This window comes from Saimiri boliviensis, chromosome 6 (genome assembly GCF_048565385.1).
Source record: "Saimiri boliviensis isolate mSaiBol1 chromosome 6, mSaiBol1.pri, whole genome shotgun sequence".
Classification (NCBI taxonomy): Eukaryota; Metazoa; Chordata; class Mammalia; order Primates; family Cebidae; genus Saimiri; species Saimiri boliviensis.
In genome coordinates, this window is record NC_133454.1 from 116,167,921 (window position 1) to 116,187,107 (window position 19,187).

Below are 19,187 nucleotides of genomic sequence, written 5' to 3' on the forward strand. Positions count from 1 at the left end.
CCAGAATCTTTGAGGTGATGAGGAACTCAGTAGAGACTTACTAAATGTTTATTGTGCATAAATCACTATTGAGGACATAAAGATGAAGATGTGCTCTGTGACATCATGGATGTATTCATGCTCCTGTTCACTGTTTCTTACAGGTCCTCCCCACCTGAGCTCTCAACTCTGATATAAGCCTTAGAGAAGAGTAAATGGGACTGAGTAACAACGTTACAGAATATGTCCTCCTGGGCCTCACTCAGGATCCTGATGTGCAAAAAGCATTATTTGTCGTGTTTTTACTCACATACACTGTGACAATGGTGGGGAACCTGCTCATTGTGGTGACTATTATTGCCAGCCCTTCCTTGGGCTCCCCAATGTACTTCTTCCTTGCCTGCCTGTCATGTATAGATGCTGTGTATTCCACCACCATTTCTCCCATATTGATTGTAGACTTACTCTGTGATAAAAAGACTATTTCCTTCCAAGCTTGCATGGGCCAGCTCTTTGTAGAGCACTTGTTTGGTGGTACTGAGGTCTTCCTTCTGGTGGAGATGGCCTGTGACCGCTATGTGGCCATCTGTAAGCTGCTGCACTATTTGACCATCATGAATCAACAAGTTTGCATCCTTCTGTTGGTGGTGGCCATGACTGGCGGTTTTGTGCATTCTGTGTTTCAAATTGTTGTTGTGTACAGTCTCCCCTTCTGTGGCCCCAATGTCATTGACCACTTTGTCTGTGACATGTACCCATTATTGGAACTGGCATGCACTGACACCTACTTTATAGGCCTCACTGTGGCTTTCAATGGTGGAGCAATCTGTATGGTCATCTTCACCCTTCTGCTAATCTCCTATGGAGTCATCCTAAACTCCCTTAAAACTTACGGTCAGGAAGGGAGGCGCAAAGCCCTGTCTACCTGCAGCTCCCACATTACTGTGGTGGTCCTGTTTTTTGTTCCCTGTATTTTCATGTATGTTAGACCTGTTTTAAACTTTCCTATTGATAAATTCATAACTGTGTTTTATACAGTTATCACACCCATGTTGAATCCTTTTATATACACACTGAGGAATTTAGAGATGAGAATTGCTATGAAAAAACTCAGCTCATGCCTCTAATCCCAGCACTTTGGGAGGCTGAGGCCAGCAGATCCTGAGGTCAGGAATTCGAGACCAACCTGGCCCATATAGTGAAACCCTGTCTCTACTAAAAATACAAAAATTAGCTGAGCCTAGTGGTGTGTACCTGTAGTCCCAGCTACTCAGGAGGCTGAGGCATTCCAGTGTTCTATCTAGACAATATCTTCTAGGTGATGGGAAATGTGGTAATAGCTGTGAATTCTATGGTGGTGAGTAATTTGCTTTACTCCGTTTACTAGAAAATGTATCCCTTAGAAATGACAATGATTGTGGTACCAGGGCAATGGATAATGGATTACTTCACCTGAATAATAATAAGATTAAAGTACTGGGACAATCATATGACCAGAATATATAATATAATGCAATGAAGTAAGCTGTCACAGGATTGTTGACTGGTTTCCCTTGCTATTTGCATCATGTTAGGGAGTCAGTGATGGATATTGCTGATGACATTTTAGACCTTGAGCACTGACAGTAGCCAGAGCAGTCATGGTGAAAGGCAGATTTTGTTCTTCTTTGAGTCCTTGTAAAGTATTCATTGCTGCCATGGGCACTACAAACGTGACTGGGGAAAAAAAAAAGCCCAACTGACATCTAAATTATAGTTCATGTTGCTGATCAGATTTCTGTAGGCATCCTCTGCAGTAGATTCTCTTTGATAGGCATTTATGTGGGAAACTCACTGTTGCATTTTTGCCCATTCTGGGATATTCATACTACTACAACTGCTTTGTAATCTTTTTTTCCATTTTTAAATTTCCAATTTTCTCAATATATTATCAAATCTGTTATCCATGTTCCCAAATCTTTGGGGATGCATAACTCAAAAAAAGTCTCTTCACACATGAAGTGGACAACCACACTTAATCCCCAAAATACTGCTCACTGGGACGCTTTGCTTCACTTCGGTGCTTCAGTACTGCCTTCCAGGAAGAGTACTGTGCAGCATCTGTCCCGTTTCACCTGCTTTTGCCATACCGAGCAGATTGGTAACATCTTCTGTTGTCTTTCAAGCATAGTTTGTTCTTCTTGTTTCTAGTGTTATTGAAGTATATTTTACAAATATTATATGTACTTAAAGTGTATAATATGGTGTTTTATAAATGTATACATTGTGAAGTGATTACCGCTATGAAGCTAGTTAATGTATCTATTATCTCACACAGTTACTTTCATTTGTGGTAAGAACATTTAAGGTATATTCTCTTAGCAAATTTCATGTGTCCAGTATCTAATTACTAATTATGATCAGCATGCTGTACCTGAGCTCTTCAGAATTTATCATAATGCATAACTGAAGCTTTGTACCCTTTTAGCAACATCTCATTTTCTTCAGTCCCAGTCCCTGGCAACCACCATTCTAGTCTCTGGCTTTTATGAGTTTGACTTGTTTTAGATTGCACATGTAAATGAGATCATGTGGCATTTATGTGTAGCAGAGAAAAGGGAACTCATGTTCATTGTTGTTGGAAATGTAAATTGCTACGGCCATTGTAGGAAAGTCTAGGTTCCTCAAAAAATAAAAATAAAAATATGATCTAGCAATGTGACTTTTTGTAATATATGTAAAGGAAATGAAATCAGTATCTTGAAGGATGTCTACACTTCCATGTATAGTGCAGCATTATTCACAATAGTCAACATATGAAAACAAAAGTCTAACAAAGATGAGTGGGTAAAGATAATATGTATTCTATATAGAATGATATTTATGTATCTATATACCTAGTATTATATTATTATAGTCATCATGCTGTACCTTATATTACCAGAATTTATGCATTCCGTATAACTCAACATTGGTACCTATATATAATACAATATTATAAAAATAATATATAATACAATATTATTCAACCTTAAAAAAGAAGAAAATCCTGCCATTTTTGGACAATGTGTATGGACCTGGAGGATTTCAAGATTTTATTTCACTTTCAATTAATGAATAATAATGTATATTTATAGGGTATAATATGATGCTTTTAAGTCACTTGCTACAGTATCATAGATGAACCTGGGGCATATTATGCTAAGTGAAATGTGTTATTGAAAGAAAGTTTTGTGCATTAATTTTTTAGTCTTTATTATTTTCTATCATACAACTAAGATTTAGGCTACTTTTACAAACTTTGGTAGGTTTTATATATATACGTATATATATATATATATATTTTTTTTTTCTTTTTTTAATTGCATTTTAGGTTTTGGGGTACATGTGAAAACATGCATTAAGCTCAGAATATTTTCTAATTTCCATTGTAATTTATTTTACCAATAAGGTAAAATTGTGTAAAAAAGTGATTTACTTAACTTTCAAATGCAGAAATTTCTGGAGAATTTTATTTTATTTTATTTTTATGTTTTTATTTTTCCATAAGTTATTGGGGGACAGGTGGTATTTGGTTACATGAGTAAGTTCTTTAATGGTGATTAGTGAGATTCTGGTACACCCATCACTGGAGCAGTATACACTGCCCCGTATTTGTAGTCTTTTATCCCTTGCCCTCTTCCCACTCTTCCAAGTCCCCAAAGCCCATGGTATCATACTTATGCCTTTGCATCCTCATATCTTAGCTGCCACATATTGGTGAGAACATACAGTGTTACAATGTTTGGTTTTCTGTTTCTGAGATACTTCACTTAGAACAATGGTCTCTAATCTCATCCTTGTCACTGCAAATGCAGTTCCTTTTTATGGCTGCATAGTATTCCATTATATATACATACCAGAGTTTCTTTATCCACTTGTTGATTTATGGACGTTTGATAAAATCTGTGATTTTGCAATTGCAAATTGTGCTGCTATAAACATGTGTGTGCAAGCATCTTTTTTTGTATAATGACTTCATTTCCTCTGGGATAGATACCCAATGGTGGGATTGGTTCAAATGGTAGATCTATCTTTAGTTCTTTATGGAATCTTACCACTGGTTTCCATCGTGGCTGTATTAGTTTACATTCCCACTAACAGCATAGAAGTGTTCCCTATTCACTGTATGCATGCAAACATCAACTGTTTTTGATTTTTTGATGATGGCCACTCTTGCAGGAGTGAGGTGGTATACACTGTGGTTTTGATTTGCATTTCCCTGATCATTAGAGATGTTGAGCATTTTGTCATGTTTGTTGGTCATTTATATATCTTCTTTGGAGAATGGCCTATTTACATCCTTAGCTCGTTTTATTTATTTATTTATTGCTTTATTGTTATACTTAAAGTTTTGGGGTACATGTGCAGAATGTGCAGGTTTGTTACATAGGTATACATGTGCCATGCTGGTTTGCTGCATCCATCATCCCATCATCCACATTAGTTATTTTTCCTCATTCTATTCTCTGCTTACCCCACACCTGCTGACAGGTCCTGGTGTGTGATTCTCCACTCCCTATGTCCATGAGTTTTCATTGTTCAACACTCACTTATGAGTGGGAAAATGCAGTGTTTGGTTTTCTATTCTTGTGTCAGTTTGCTGAGAATGATGATTTCTAGCTTCATCCATATCCCTGCAAAGGACATCAACTCATCCTTTTTTATGGCTGCATGGTATTTCATGGTGTATATGTGCCACATTTTCTTTATCCAGTCTATCATTGATGGGCATTTGGGTTGGTTCCAAGTCTTTGCTATAGTAACAGTGCTACAATAAACATGAGTGTGCATGTGACTTTATAAAAGAATAATTTACAATTCTTTGGGTATATACCCAGTAATGGGATTACTGGGTTAAATGGTATTTCTAGTTCTAGATCTTTGAGGAATCTCCACACTGTTTTACAAAATGGTTTAACTAATTTACACTCCCACCAAAATGTAAAAGCCTTCCTGTTTCTCCACATCCTCTCCAGCATCTGTTGTCTCCTGCTTTTTTAATGATTGCCATTCTAACTATGTGAGATGGTATCTCAATGTGGTTTTGATTTGCATTTCTCTAATGACCAGTGATGATAAGCTTTTTAAAATATGTTTGTTGGTTGCATAAATGCCTTTTTTTGTAAAGTGTCCGTTCATATCCTTCACTCACTTTTTGATGGGGTTGTTTGTTTATTTCTTGTAAATTTGTTTAAGTTCTTTGTAGATTCCAGATATTAGCCCTTTGTCAGATGGGTACATTGCAAAAATTTTCTCCCATTCTGTTGGGTACCAGTTCACTCTCATGATAGCTTTTTGCTGTGCAGAAGCTGTTGAGTTTAACTAGATCCCATTTGTCTAATTTGGCCTTTGTTGGCATTGCTTTTAGTGTTTTAGTCATGAGGTCCTTGCCTATGCCTATGTCCTGAATGATATTACCTCAGTTTTCTTCTAGAGTTTTTATGGTCTTAGGTCTTATGTTTAAATCTTTAATCCATCTGGAGTTAATTTTTGTATAAGGTGTAAGGAAGGAATCCAGTTTTGACTTTCTGCATATGGCTAGTTTTCCCAACACCTTTTTAAAATAGGGAATCCTTTCTCCATTGCTTGTTTGTGTCATGTTTGTCAAAGATCAGATGCTTGTAGATGTGTGGTGTTGCCTCTGAGGCCTCTGTTCTGTTCCATTAGTCCATATCTCTATTTTGATACCAGTACCATGTTGTCCTAGACACTTATATTCTCCCAAGACTAAATCAGGTAGAAGTCAAATCCCTGAATAGACCAATAACAAGGTTTGAAGTTGAGGCAGCAATTAATAGCCTACCAACCAAAAAAAGTCCAGGACCAGATGGACTCACAGCCAAATTCTATCAGAGCTACAAAGAGGAGCTGGTACCATTCCCAACTGAAAAAGGAAATTTCAGACTATGATAAATTATCAGTCCATGATGAACATTGATGAGAAACTCCTCAATAAAATACTGGCAAACCGAATCCAACAGCACATCAAAAATCTTATCCTTCATGATCAAGTCAGCTTCATCCCAGGGATGCAAGGCTGGTTCAACATATGCAAGTCAATAAACGTAATCCATCACATAAATAGAACAGAAGACAAAAACCACAGGATTATGTCAATAGATGCAAAGATGGCCTTCGACAAAATTCAACAGCTGTTTATGCTAAAAACTCTGAGTAACTAGGTATCAATGGAACATATCTCAAAGTAATGAGAGCTATTTATGACAGGCCCACAGCCAATATCATACTAAAAGGGCAAAAACTGGAATTATTCTCTTTGAAACCAGCACAAGACAAGGATGCCCTCTCACCACTCCTATCCAGCATAGTATTGGAAATTCTAGCCAAGACAATAAGGCAAGTGAAAGAAATGAAGGGTATTAAATTAGTAAATGAGGAAGTCAAATTGTCTCTATTTGCAGATGACATGATTGTATATTTAGAAGACCCAGTTGTCTCAGTCCAAAATCTTTTTAAGCTGATAAGCAACTTAAGCAAAGTTTTAGGATACAAAATCAATGTAGAATAATCATAAGCATTCCTATACACCAATAACAAACAAATAGGCAAATAATGAGTGAACTCTCATTCACGGTTGCTATAAAGAGAATAAAGTACCTAGAAATAAAACAAAGGACATGAAGGATATCTTCAAGGAAAACTGTTGCAGTTGGTATGTAGAAGAGCTACTGATATGTGTACATTAATCTTGTATCCAGAAACCTTGCTGAATTCTTTTATCAGTTCTAGAAGATTTCTGGAGAAGTCCTTAGAGTTTTCAAGGTAAATAATAATATCATCAGCCAGAGTCCAGGGCCCTTTTTTTGTTGGTTATTTTAAAATTACCATTTCATTACTGCAGCCTTGTATAGTTTGAAGTCAGGTAGCGTGATGCCTCTGGCTTTGTTCTTTTTGCTTAGGATTGTCTTGGCCAAGCGGGCTCTCTTTTGGTTACATATGAAGTTTAAGGTGTTTTTTTCCAGTTCTGTGAAGAAGGTCATTGGTAGCTTGATGGGGATAGTGTTGAATCTATAGATTACTTTGGGCAGTATGGCCATTTTCACAATATTGATTCTTCCTAACCATAAGCATGGAATGTTTTTCCATCTGTTTGTGTTCTCTCTTATTTCCTTGAGCAGTGACTTTTAGTTCTCCTTGAAGAGGTCCTTTTCATCCTTTGTTAGTTGTATTCTTAGGTATTTTATTCTCTTTATAGCAATTGTGAATGGGAGTTCACTCATGATTTGGCTTTCTGTTAGTCTGTTCTTGGTATATAGGAATGCTTGTGATTTCTTCACATTGATTTTGTATCCTGAGATTTTGCTGAAGTTGCTTTTCAGTTTCAGGAGATTTTGTACTGAGATGAATGGGTCTTCTGAATATATAATCATGTTGCCTGCAAATAGAGACAGTTTGACTTCCTCCTTTCCTAACTGAATATCTTTCTTTTTTTTTTCTTGCCTAATTGCTCTGGCTAGAACTTCCAGTACTATATTGAATAGTAGTGGTGAGAGAGGGCATCCTTGTCTAGTGCCAGATTTCAAAGTGAATGCTTCCAGTTTTTGCCCATTCACTATGATATTGGCTGTAGGTTTGTCCTATACTACAAGGCTACAGTACTCAAAGCAGCATGGTACTGGTACCAAAATAGAGATATAGACCAATGGAACAGAACAGAGGCCTCGGAGGCAACGCCACACATCTATAACCATCTGATCTTTGACAAACCAGACAAAAGTCAAGTAATGGGGAAAGTATTCCCTGTTCAATAAATGGTGTTGGGAAAACTGGCTAGCCATGTGCAGAAAGCTGAAACTGGATCCCTTCCTGACACCTTACCCTAAAATTAACTCCAGATGGGTTAAGTACTTAAACATAAGATCTCACACCATTAAAAACCCTAGAAGAAAACCTAGACAAAACAATTCGGGACATAGGCATAAGCAAGGGCTTCATGACTAAAACACCAAAATCATTGGCAACGAAAGTAAAAATAGACAAATGGGATCTAATTAAGCTCCAGAGCTTCTGTCACGCAAAAGAAACAATCATTAACGTGAACCAGCAACCAACAGAATGGAAAAAATTTTTTGCAACCTACGCATCTGACAAAGGGCTAATATCCAGAATCTACAAAGAACGACAACAGATTTACAAGAAAAAAACAAACCCATTCAAAAGTGGGTGAAGGATATGAACAGATACTTTTCTAAAGAAGGCATATATGAAGTCAAAAACATGAAAAAATGCTCATCATCACTGGTCATTAGAGAAGTACAAATCAAAACTACATTGAGATATCACCTCACACCAGTTAGAATGGCGATCATTAAAAAATCTGGAGACAACAGATGCTGGAGAGGATGTGGAAAAATAGGAACACTTTTACACTGTTGGTGGGAGTGTAAATTAGTTCAACCATTGTGGAAGACAAGTGTGGCTGTTCCTCAAGGTCAAATTCCATTTGACCCAGCAATCCAATTACTGAATACATATCCAAAGGATTATAAGTCATTCTGTTATAAAGACACATGCACCTGTATGTTCACTGTGGCACTGTTTACAATAGCAAAGACCTTGAAGCAACCCAAACGCCCATTGATGATAGACTGGACAAGAAAAATGTGGCACATATACACTGTGGAATACTATGCAGCCATAAAAAACGATGAGTTCATGTCCTTTGTAGGGTCATGGATGAATCTGGAAACCATCATTCTCAGCAAACTGACACAAGAACAGAAAATCACACACTGCATGTTCTCACTCACAGGTGGGTGTTGAACAATGAGAGCACATGGACACAGGGAGGGGAGCATCATACACTGGGGTCTCTTATGGGGGCCAGGGGAGGGACAGCAGGGGATGTGAAGGTTGAGGAAGGATAACATGGGGAGAAATGCCAGATATAGGTGATGGGGATGGAGGCAGAAAACCACATTGCCATGTATGCACCTTTGCAATAAGCCTGCATTATCTGCACATGTACCCTAGGACCTAAAGTACAATAAAAAATTACCATTTCAATGATGCTGCTTGTTATTGGTCTGTTCAGCATATCTGATTCTTCCAATTTAAGCTAGGAGGGTTGCATTTTTCCAGAAATTTTCTCCATCTCTTCTAGGTTTTCTAGTTTATGTGCATAAAGATTTTCATAATAGACTTGAATGGTCTTTTGTATTTCACTGGTGTCAGTTGTAATATTTTCTGTTTTGCTTGTTAGTAAGGTTATTTTGATTTTCTTTCTTTTCTTGGTTAATCTTGTTAATTGTCTATCAACTTTATTTATCTTTTCAAATAACTAGCTTTTTGTTTCATTTATCTTCTGCATTGTTTTGTTTTTTCTGTTTGTTTCAATTTCAGTTATCTCTGCTCTGATCTTGATTATTTCCTTCTTCTGCTGGGTTTGGGTTTTATTCCTATTTCTCTAATTCCTTGAGATGTGACCTTAGAGTGTCAATTTGTGCTCTTTCAGTCTTTTTAATGTAGGCATTTAGTGCTATAAACTTTCCTCTTACTACTGCCTTTGTTGCATCCCAGAGGTGTAGATAGGTTATGTAATTATTGTTGTTCAGTTCAAAGAATTTTTGAAGTTTCATCTTGATTTTGTTTTTGAGCCAATGCTCATTCAGGAGCTGGTTGTTTAATTTCAATGTATTTGCATGTTTTTGAAGGCTCCTCATGGAGTTGATTTCCAGTTTTGTTCCAGAGAAAGTGCTTGATATAATTTCAATTTTCCTAATTATATTGAGGCTCATTTTATGGCCTATTATATGGTCTATCTTCAAGAAAGTTCCATGCACTGTTGAATAGAATGCGTATTTTGTGGTTATTGAAATGTTATAGAATGCGTATTTTGTGGTTATTGAAATTTTGTGGTTTATATGAAATGTTCTGTATATATCTGTTAAGTCCATTTGTTCCCAGGTATAGTATAAATCCATTGTTTCTTTGTTGACTTTTTGTCTTGTTGACTTGTCTAGTGCTGTTAGTGGAATATTGAAGTCTTCCACTACTATTGTGTTGCCACCTATCTCATTTCTTAGGTCTATTAGTAATTGTTTTGTAGATTTGGGAGCTCTAGTGTTAGGTGCATATATGTTTAGTTAGCATTGTGATATTTTCCTGTTATACAAAGCCTTTTACTATTGTATAATGTCCTTCTTTGCCTCTTTTAACTGCTATTGCTTTAAAGTTTGTTTTGTCTGATATAAGAATAGCTACCTGTGCTCACTTTTGGTGTCAAATTGCAGGAAATGCTTTTTTCTACCCCTTTACTTTTATTTATGTGAATCCTTATGTGCTAGGTGAGTCTCCTGAAGGCAGAAGATGGTTGGTGAGTTCTTATCCATTTGGCAGTTTTGTATCTTTTAAGTGAAGCATTTAGGCCAGTTACATTCAATGTTAGTATTGAAATGAGAGGTACCATTGTGTTCAAAGAACACAGTGAGAGGTATCATTGTGTTCTTTGTTGCCTGTGTACTTTGGTTCTTCTTCTTATTATTATTATTATCAATGAGTCATTTTATTTTAAAAATTTATTTATATACTTTAAGTTCTGGAGGACATATGCAGATTGTGCAGGTTTGTTACATAGGTATACATGGTGATGGCCTGATGCATCCATCGCCCTGTCATCTACATTAGGTGTTTATCCTAATGCTATCCCTCCACAGTCCCCTCACCCCCTGCTATTCCTCCCCTACCCCCCCATCACCTCCCAGGCTCCGGTGTGTGATGTTCCCTTCCCTGTGTCCATGTGTTCTCATTGTTCAGCACCCATTTGTGAGTGAGAACATGTCGTGTTTGGTTTTCTGTTCTTATGTCAGGTTGCTGAGAATGATGGTTTCCAGTTTCACCCACGTCCCTGCAAAGGACATGAACTCATCATTTTTTATAGCTGCATGGTATTCCATGGTATATATGTGCCACTTTTTTTCTATCCAGTCTATCATTGATGGGCATTTGGGTTGGTTCCAAGTCTTTGCTATTATGAACAGTGCTGCAATAAACATATGTGTGCATGTGACTTCATGTGGAACCAAAAAAGAGCCTGCATAGCCAAGACAATCCTTAAAAAAAAAAAAGCTGGAGGCATCACGATACCTGACTTCAAGCTATACTACAAGACTACTGTAATCAAAACAGCATGGTACTGGTACCAAAACAGAGATGTAGACCATTGGAACAAAACAGAGGCCTCAGAAAGAACGTCACACAACTACAACCATCTGAACTTTGACAAACCTGTACTTTGGTTTTTTTGCTTTTGCTTTTTAACTTGCATTTTTATTTTATAGGCCCTGTGTGATTTATGCTTTACAGAGTTTCTGTTTCATTGTGTTTCCAGGATTTGTTCCAGGATTCTAAGCTCCTTTTAGCAGTTCTTGTAGTGGTGGCTCAGTAATGGTGAATTCTTAAGTTTGTCTGAAAAAGGCTATCTTTCCTTGGTACATGATGCATAGTTTTGCTGGATACAAAATTTTAGGCTGATAATTGTTTTGTTTGAGGAGGCTGAAGATAGGGCCCCAATTCCTTCTAGCTTGTAGGTGTCTGCTGAGAAATCTGCTGTTAATCTGATAGATTCCTGGATGGGTTACCTGGTACTTCTATCTCACTGCTCTTAAGATTCAAATTTTAGAAGTGATCCATATTACATTTGGGGTAGATGAATTTAATCCATTTATGAGGTAACTTGAGAATGACAAACTTTAATTGGAGCCTGTTATATGATAAACTCCTTAGCTGGTTCAGGTAAGTATTGATGGCAGTCTTTATCTAAGGCTTTTATGACAAAGAAGATCCAATATTTAACTAAACACGTGTTGAGATGAAGGTGTTCAGTGGAGCCAATGGTAAGCCAAGTCATGGAAATAACAATGGAAGCCCTTAAACACTGCTCCCTTTTTGGCAAAGGCAAATTTCTTTATTGTAGAAACAGTTACTAAATTGATAACTGGAATAAAATTAAAGGATTGAATGAATGGACTACAAATCATTATGGTTATATGTAATATAGATTCAAGCCTTGATCGAAGGCCTGTACTCTAACCTAAAACTGCAGAACTATGATTGCCTATCTTTCCAAGAATCAGAGTGTCAACTTCCGTTCTTAGGCTCTCTGCTTCTGAGCCTCAGGGCTTCTTGGGCATGGACTTTCTATCTTTTTTTTTTTTAATGTATTTTATTGCACTTTAAGTTCTGGGATACATGTGCAGAACATGTAGAATTGTTGCATAGATATGCACATGGCAATGTAGTTTTCTGCCTCCATCCCCATCACCTATATCTGGCATTTCTCCCCATTTTATCCCTCCCCAACTCCCTACCCCCCACTGTCCCTCCCCTAGTCCCCCCAACAGACCCCAGTATGCAATGCTACTCTCCCTGTGCCCATGTGTTCTCACTGTTCAACACCCACCTATGAGTGAGAACATGCAGTGTTTGATTTTCTGTTCTTGTGTCAGTTTGCTGAGAATGATGGTTTCCAGATTCATCCATAAAGGACATGAACTCATCACTTTTTATGGCTGCATAGTATTCCATGTTGTATATGTGCCCCATTTCCCTTGTCCAGTCTATCATCAGTGGGCGTTTGGGTTGGTTCCAGGTCTTTGCTATTGTAAACAGTGCCACAATGAACATACGTGTGCATGTGTCTTTATAATAGAACAATTTATAATTCTTCGGGTATATACCCAGTAATGGAATTGCTGGGTCAAATGGTATTTCTATTTCTAGGTCCTTAAGGAATCACCCCACTGTCTTCCACAATGGTTGAACTAATTTACACTCTCACCAACAGTGAAAAAGTGTTCCTATTTCTTCATATCCTCTCCAGCATCTATTGTCTCCAGATAATTTAATAATCGCCATTCTAACTGGAGTGAGGTGGTATCTCAGTGTGGTTTTGATTTGCATTTGTCTAATGACCAGTGATGATGAGCATGTTTTCATACCTTTGTTGGTCTCATATATGTTTTCTTTTGAAGTGTCTATTCAAATCCTTCACACACTTTTGAATGGGTTTGTTTTTTTCTTGTAAGTCTATTTTAGTTAGGGCATGGACTTTCTAACAGGAAGGGTCAGGCCCTCGTCCTGGGAATATGCTTAGGGAAGAGAACTTGGGGATGGTTCCCCTTCATTCTGGCTTAAATATTAATTGCCTTACCTCAGTATTTCATAATGTGAAACTCATAATTTATTGTTCAATTTACTTTAGAATTTTTCTTTTCACATTGTAGGCTTTTCACAGTACTTGGCATTTAACTACTCTTCCTTGGTGAGACACAAGTCTTTTCCCTCTAGGGATTTTCTAAGGGGAAAAAAGGTGTTCAGAGAGATTACTTCATTTGAATTTATTCCAAATATTCGAATTAACTAATTTATAATCGCCTTACTTTCACTATTATTTAAAATAGTGATGATGTAAAAGTCATAAATTGTGTCTAAACATAAATGGGATAATTATTTTCCTTATAGAATAACCCAAGAGATACCTGGAGAGTTAAATTTCTGCCCAGGATAGAGCATGTCTTCAGTTGGTATTGAGTCCTCTAGGTGTGATGTTTCTTGTCATATCCTCCATTTCTTGTAAAAATCTGTGAAAGTTCTCGATTTATTGGGATGAAGTAGGAGAGACATAGGGAGATGTTTTTAATTAGGAAGGAAGTGGACTTAGGGGTATGCTTTATAAATGATATTTAAATGACTGAAAAACTGAAGAGTTTGGTTTCTGCCTGTGACAATGCTGTCATTGATTTTTCCATGAAGCTAAATTTCAGCATTGCCTTTGTTAACAGGTACAAACATTAATAGCTGGGCACATGAATGTTGTCATAAATTCTTGATCACAGTAAAGTACTTCTGCTTGCTTAATCATAATTGAAGAAACTTTATCGTAACAAATTTTAGTGTTAGTACGTTTTTGTTTACTTGTGTGACAAAATTAGAGTCTTGTCAATGGTAATTTCCACTAATTAGGTCAATTTTTACATCGTAATGCAACAATAGTATCTTTGTTTTTCTATGAGGAAAATTTCCAGCAGGTGAGACTATTTAACTATCTTTGTACATGATATTTAAGCATCTTTATATTTTGGTTATCTGCTTTGGATAGTGCCATACTTCTGTAACAACTGAGATAGTGAGAAGCCTGTGTGGAATTGTGGAAATTGTAGCCACTAGAAACTAATTTCCTATCTGTGGATCAGCCATTTATATTCATCTGCTCTATACACATAGATGCATGATGTATCTACCTTAACGCTCAGTGACAGAAGCATTGCTTTTCTGGATCATGATGTGAGTATTTGAAACCACTGACAAGAGCTGTTCATTAAAAATTCTTGTGATATGTTGAAGTCTAGCTAATGTCTTAAATATTATTTGATGTTGTTGAAGGAATCTAGTTGGGAAAGTTAAGCTAGAAAACATTAATATTTTTCAGAATATGGAATATATATTTGGTTTTAATATATAGCCCAATTTTTTTCCTTTTCTACTTGCCAAATAAGAAGAAAACTATGTCCCATATCATATGGATAATAAACCAATAGATTTGTAATTATAGTCTTAGTTTTTCATGTTATATTTTATATGATACATTAATGAAGGTATACGATTACTTTTGGATATATTTGATTAGAGAGTTATATTTTTACGATGTATTAATAAAGATGTGCAATTACTTCCAGGTATATTTGATTAGAGAGTTTACAATTGCAGATCATGTCAAATGTGTTAGAGTGTGAAGGAACCGATGCCTGTTATGTTCTAGAAACAACATATGGGTTTTTACTTTTGAATCTAAAGGTATACCAGCAAACATACTAGTAGATATATATGCTGAGAAAAGTGCCTAGTTCACTGTAATTTAGATAGATTTATTAAACTGTGACTGTGAAATACAATATTATAGAGGTTCTTTGTTATTATGGCATTTTATCTTTTAAAAATGTCATGTTCTTAGGAAACTGTGTTAAATCATGCTTTTTCCAGAAAAACATTAACTTAGCAGCATTGAAAGCCTAGTAATCGTATTTTCCAGTTTCTAAAGTATTCCATTTTTAATTACATGAACGATAGAGGATAGTTTACATACTCTATTATTTTTTTACAAGCAAATATTTAAATTGCCAAAATGATTATCCTGTTGAAATCTAGTTTTGTTGATGGAAAGGGAAAAGTCACTAACCCTTGAAGCAAGTAAGATGTGAAAAAATAACAGAATTAGCTATAGAATACATTATTCACTTGTGTGCTTCAGCAGGTACATTTCTCTTAGTCTTTAGTTTCAATAATGCCAGAACTCTGGCATCAGCTGGAAATGGTAATGTGAAGGAGACACGTGGAATGTTCATCACAGCTGGCTTCTAGAGACCGCTCAAACTCTCTGCACATGTCCTCTTTCACTGCCAGATCTATATAAATGGAACAATTCTGTTTACGTTTGAGGTTTAGTATTTCTGCTGTTTTTCTCAGCAGTGAATAATCAGAAAGCCCTGTCCCATTGTTCTCTGTAAATAGTTTGTTCTTGACCATCAGATCTAGAGACTTAGAAAAAAAAATATATATATTTTTAAATTTTCTTTTCTTTCTTTTTCTTTTCTTTTACTAAGATCTGGTCTGTGTTTGTTTTAGCTCAAAAAATCTCCTGAGTCACCCAGAGATCCACAGGGGGGTGCATTTTCAGTCTTTCCTCACTAAACTGAATCTTTTGGAAGAGGATTTTAAAAGAACAGTAACCTCACTTAATTATCCCATTAACCTTCTCATTGCTGTGGATACTCATTTGTTAACTAAAATTTCCCTGCTTTTGATTTTAGCCTTCTTTTCATTTCCTGAGCTCTCCCAGTGGTGGGTCCAACTTTTTAGTATGATTCTGCTTGCTTCGCATTAAGATACATTCCATCACAGGTAAAATTAACACTCATATAATTAAATCATTATTTTATAAGACATAAAATGTTATTGTTTGCTCACAAAAGACTTTCCTGAATTGTAGATATCTTACCCTTTTTTCCTGGTCTATGTCTATAAATCTTTTTAAGTTGACAGAGATATGCATGATTTGTTCTGATTCTATGTTCACAGTGAAGCATTTGAGAACACTAGTAATAGCTGTCATTTATTGAGCCCTTAAGTGATGCCAGTCAGTGTTTTAGGCACTTTACTTTGTTTTAACAAAACAACTACTCAAACAGGTAAGGGCTATTGGGATGCCCATTCTAAAAATGATGCAAATAAGTGACAGAGAGCTTTAGTACATGGCCCAACATGTCATAAAAAATGGTGAAGCTGAGGTTGTAGCTGCAGCAGTGTGGCTCCAGTGTCCACATTATTCACCACATGCTACATTTTCTCTCTAAGGGTGTCTTGGATTTTAAATAGGTACATACTGAGTGAGAAACTTAAAGTCACTATTTACTCACTGTAATCATGAAACCCCATGTCCCACTGAGTATCATTTTTCATGTAAGAGTCATAAGCTTGTAAACTTTTATTGAAGTATAAATTTATGAAAAATGAAAAATTGTCAGCAGAATACCATAAAGGAGAGGTGCTCTAATAGTTCTGTAGATAGTTGATTAGAAAGGATTCTGAATTTCTCAAATTTAATCTTACTGTTTTCCAGTGAGCAAACTGAGACAGATTTGTAAATGCATTCAGTAAATGACTCAAAGCCATGCTTTCTTACACTGAGCTTGGAATTTCTCTTAGAATATGCTTTTTTTTGGAATCTGATATTATTCTTTATTTTTGAGTACTCTTGATATCTAAATAGTGTTATGAATAAAACCATGTCCCACTGTTCTTTACCTCTTTCTACAGTGTCTATTTTCTCCTCTCTCACTATCTAGCTCATGCCAAGAATTCAGAAAAAAATACGGAATATTTGGTAGTTGGTATTAGTCATGGGTTAGTTCAATTGAGTTCAAATTAATTGCTAAAAATCAGAAAATTGTATGTAAGTGATATAAAAATTGGGGTACAGGGAAGGACAAAATACAGAGACTCACAGCTCCTTATAAGGTGGACAGAGAGTCAGACCAATTAATTGTTACTGGGAACAATGTAATAAATAATATCATAGCTATTTATTCAGTTCAGAGTTTTGTCTTTTGGCATTTGATGAAATACTAATGAAAACTGACCATCCTTTGAGGCATGAAGGAATGAAAGTCAATCAGTAGACAGTCAGCGTACTGAGTGAGATATTTCAGATGTTATTCTTGGTGCTACGCAGATCATATTATAAAGACATCACAAGTACAAACACAAGGGACTAAATCTATGTCAATTTATTTATTTAGAATTTATGTCCACCACCAGACAGTAAGTTTCTTTAGACCAAGAACCTGTTACCTATTTATCATAGCTGACTTCTGTGTCAAGAAAAATGCTTTAAATAAGAAGTTGTAAAATGTATGAATGGCTGTTGGGACTTTAACTCTCCTTCTGTATAGAATATTCACTAAAACTTAGAGGTAGAATACTTTACCTGTGGTGGAAACTAAAGTATTTGAGGAGAAATAGAACTGTCAGGAGAAGATGGGCTCTATGGATGCGGAACTCAATAGAGGCTTACTAAATGTTTATTGTGTGTAAATCACTAGGGAGGATACAACAGTGAAGATGAGCTCTGTCACACAGTGGGTGTAATCATATTTCCTGTTTACTGTTTCATCACAGGTCCTGTTCTCCTGAGCTCTCACCTCTGATACAAGCCTGAAGAAAGAGTAAATGAGACAGAAGAACAATATTACAGAATTTGTCCTCCTGGGCTTTTCTCAGGATCCTAATGTGCAAAAAGCATTATTTGTCATATTTTTACTCACATACATTGTGACAATGGTGGGGAACCTGCTCATTGTGGTGACTATTATTGCCAGCCCTTCCTTGGGCTCCCCAATGTACTTCTTCCTTGCCTGCCTGTCATGTATAGATGCTGTGTATTCCACCACCATTTCTCCCATATTGATTGTAGACTTACTCTGTGATAAAAAGACTGTTTCCTTCAGAGCTTGCATGGGCCAGCTTTTTGTAGACTTATTTTGTAGACTTTTGTACTTATTTGGTGGTACTGAGGTCTTCCTTCTGGTGGAGATGGCCTATGATCGCTATGTGGCCATCTGTAAGCCGCTGCACTATTTGACCATCATGAATCGACAGGTTTGCATCCTTCTGTCGGTGTTGGCCATGACTGGAGGTTTTGTGCATTCTGTGTTTCAAATTGTTGTTGTGTACAGTCTCCCTTTCTGTGGCCCCAATGTTATTGACCACTTTTTCTGTGACATGTACCCGTTATTGGAACTGGCATGCACTGACACCTACTTTATAGGCCTTGCTGTGGTTTTCAATGGTGGAGCAATGGGTATGATCATCTTCACTCTTCTACTAATCTCCTATGGAGTCATCCTAAATTCCCTTAAAACGTACAATCAGGAAGGGAGGCATAAAGCCCTGTCTACCTGCAGCTCCCACATCACAGTGGTTATCCTGTTTTTCGTTCCCTGTATTTTCATATATGTTAGACCTGTTTCAAACTTTCCTATTGATAAATTCATGACTGTCTTTTATACAGTTATCACACCCATGTTGAATCCTTTTATATACACACTGAGAAATTCAGAGATGAGAAATGCTATAGAAAAACTCTTGTGTAAAAGTTAAGTATAGTTAGAATAAGAGTGTTCCTCCTCATGTAGATAAGAAGGTATGTAGACAAGGTCTTCTCGGTGAAATTTTCAGACTTCTAAGGGAAATTCAAGGATCCCAAAGTGGACGACAGGATTTAGATGCTCCCAGCTCAATTAAGAAGTCATCCCATCATGGCATCTCTTTGACATTCAAGAGCTCATCCTCTATATCCAGACTGAGAGTGGATGGGGTTGCTGGGGTGCAGGTCCTATTGTGCACGTTTTAAATTATGGTGTTTTTCCATTACATATCAATTGAGACAGGATATTTCTTCTGTATGCCCAGTGCAGAATGGAGAAAGGGAGGGATAAGTAATTAAAATAGATGCTCCTGTTCAATAGGGAAGGCTATGGTGCTTCCTTTTGTGTAATGTATTTGAAGACTTTGTGGAATATACAAGCACCATATTTGCAAATATCTTTGAAACAGGCTTTTTTCAGATTTGAGCTGAAACTCTGTGTGCAGTCAGATAATACTCTTAAGAA

At 36.6% G+C, this 19,187-nt stretch overlaps 2 protein-coding genes across 2 annotated transcripts; both read left to right on the plus strand.

The window, feature by feature from the left end:
• The first annotated feature begins 153 nt into the window (after positions 1-153).
• Positions 154-1,106, plus strand: LOC101041144 (olfactory receptor 4A5-like). The gene has a single exon (XM_003920433.4). It carries the CDS (start codon positions 195-197, stop codon positions 1,104-1,106), a length of 912 nt encoding a protein of 303 aa, XP_003920482.2. The 5' UTR covers positions 154-194.
• A 16,639-nt stretch (positions 1,107-17,745) lies between these two features.
• LOC101041463 (olfactory receptor 4A8-like) lies at positions 17,746-18,675 on the plus strand. The gene has a single exon (XM_039471275.1). It carries the CDS (start codon positions 17,746-17,748, stop codon positions 18,673-18,675), a length of 930 nt encoding a protein of 309 aa, XP_039327209.1.
• The last annotated feature ends 512 nt before the right edge of the window (positions 18,676-19,187 follow it).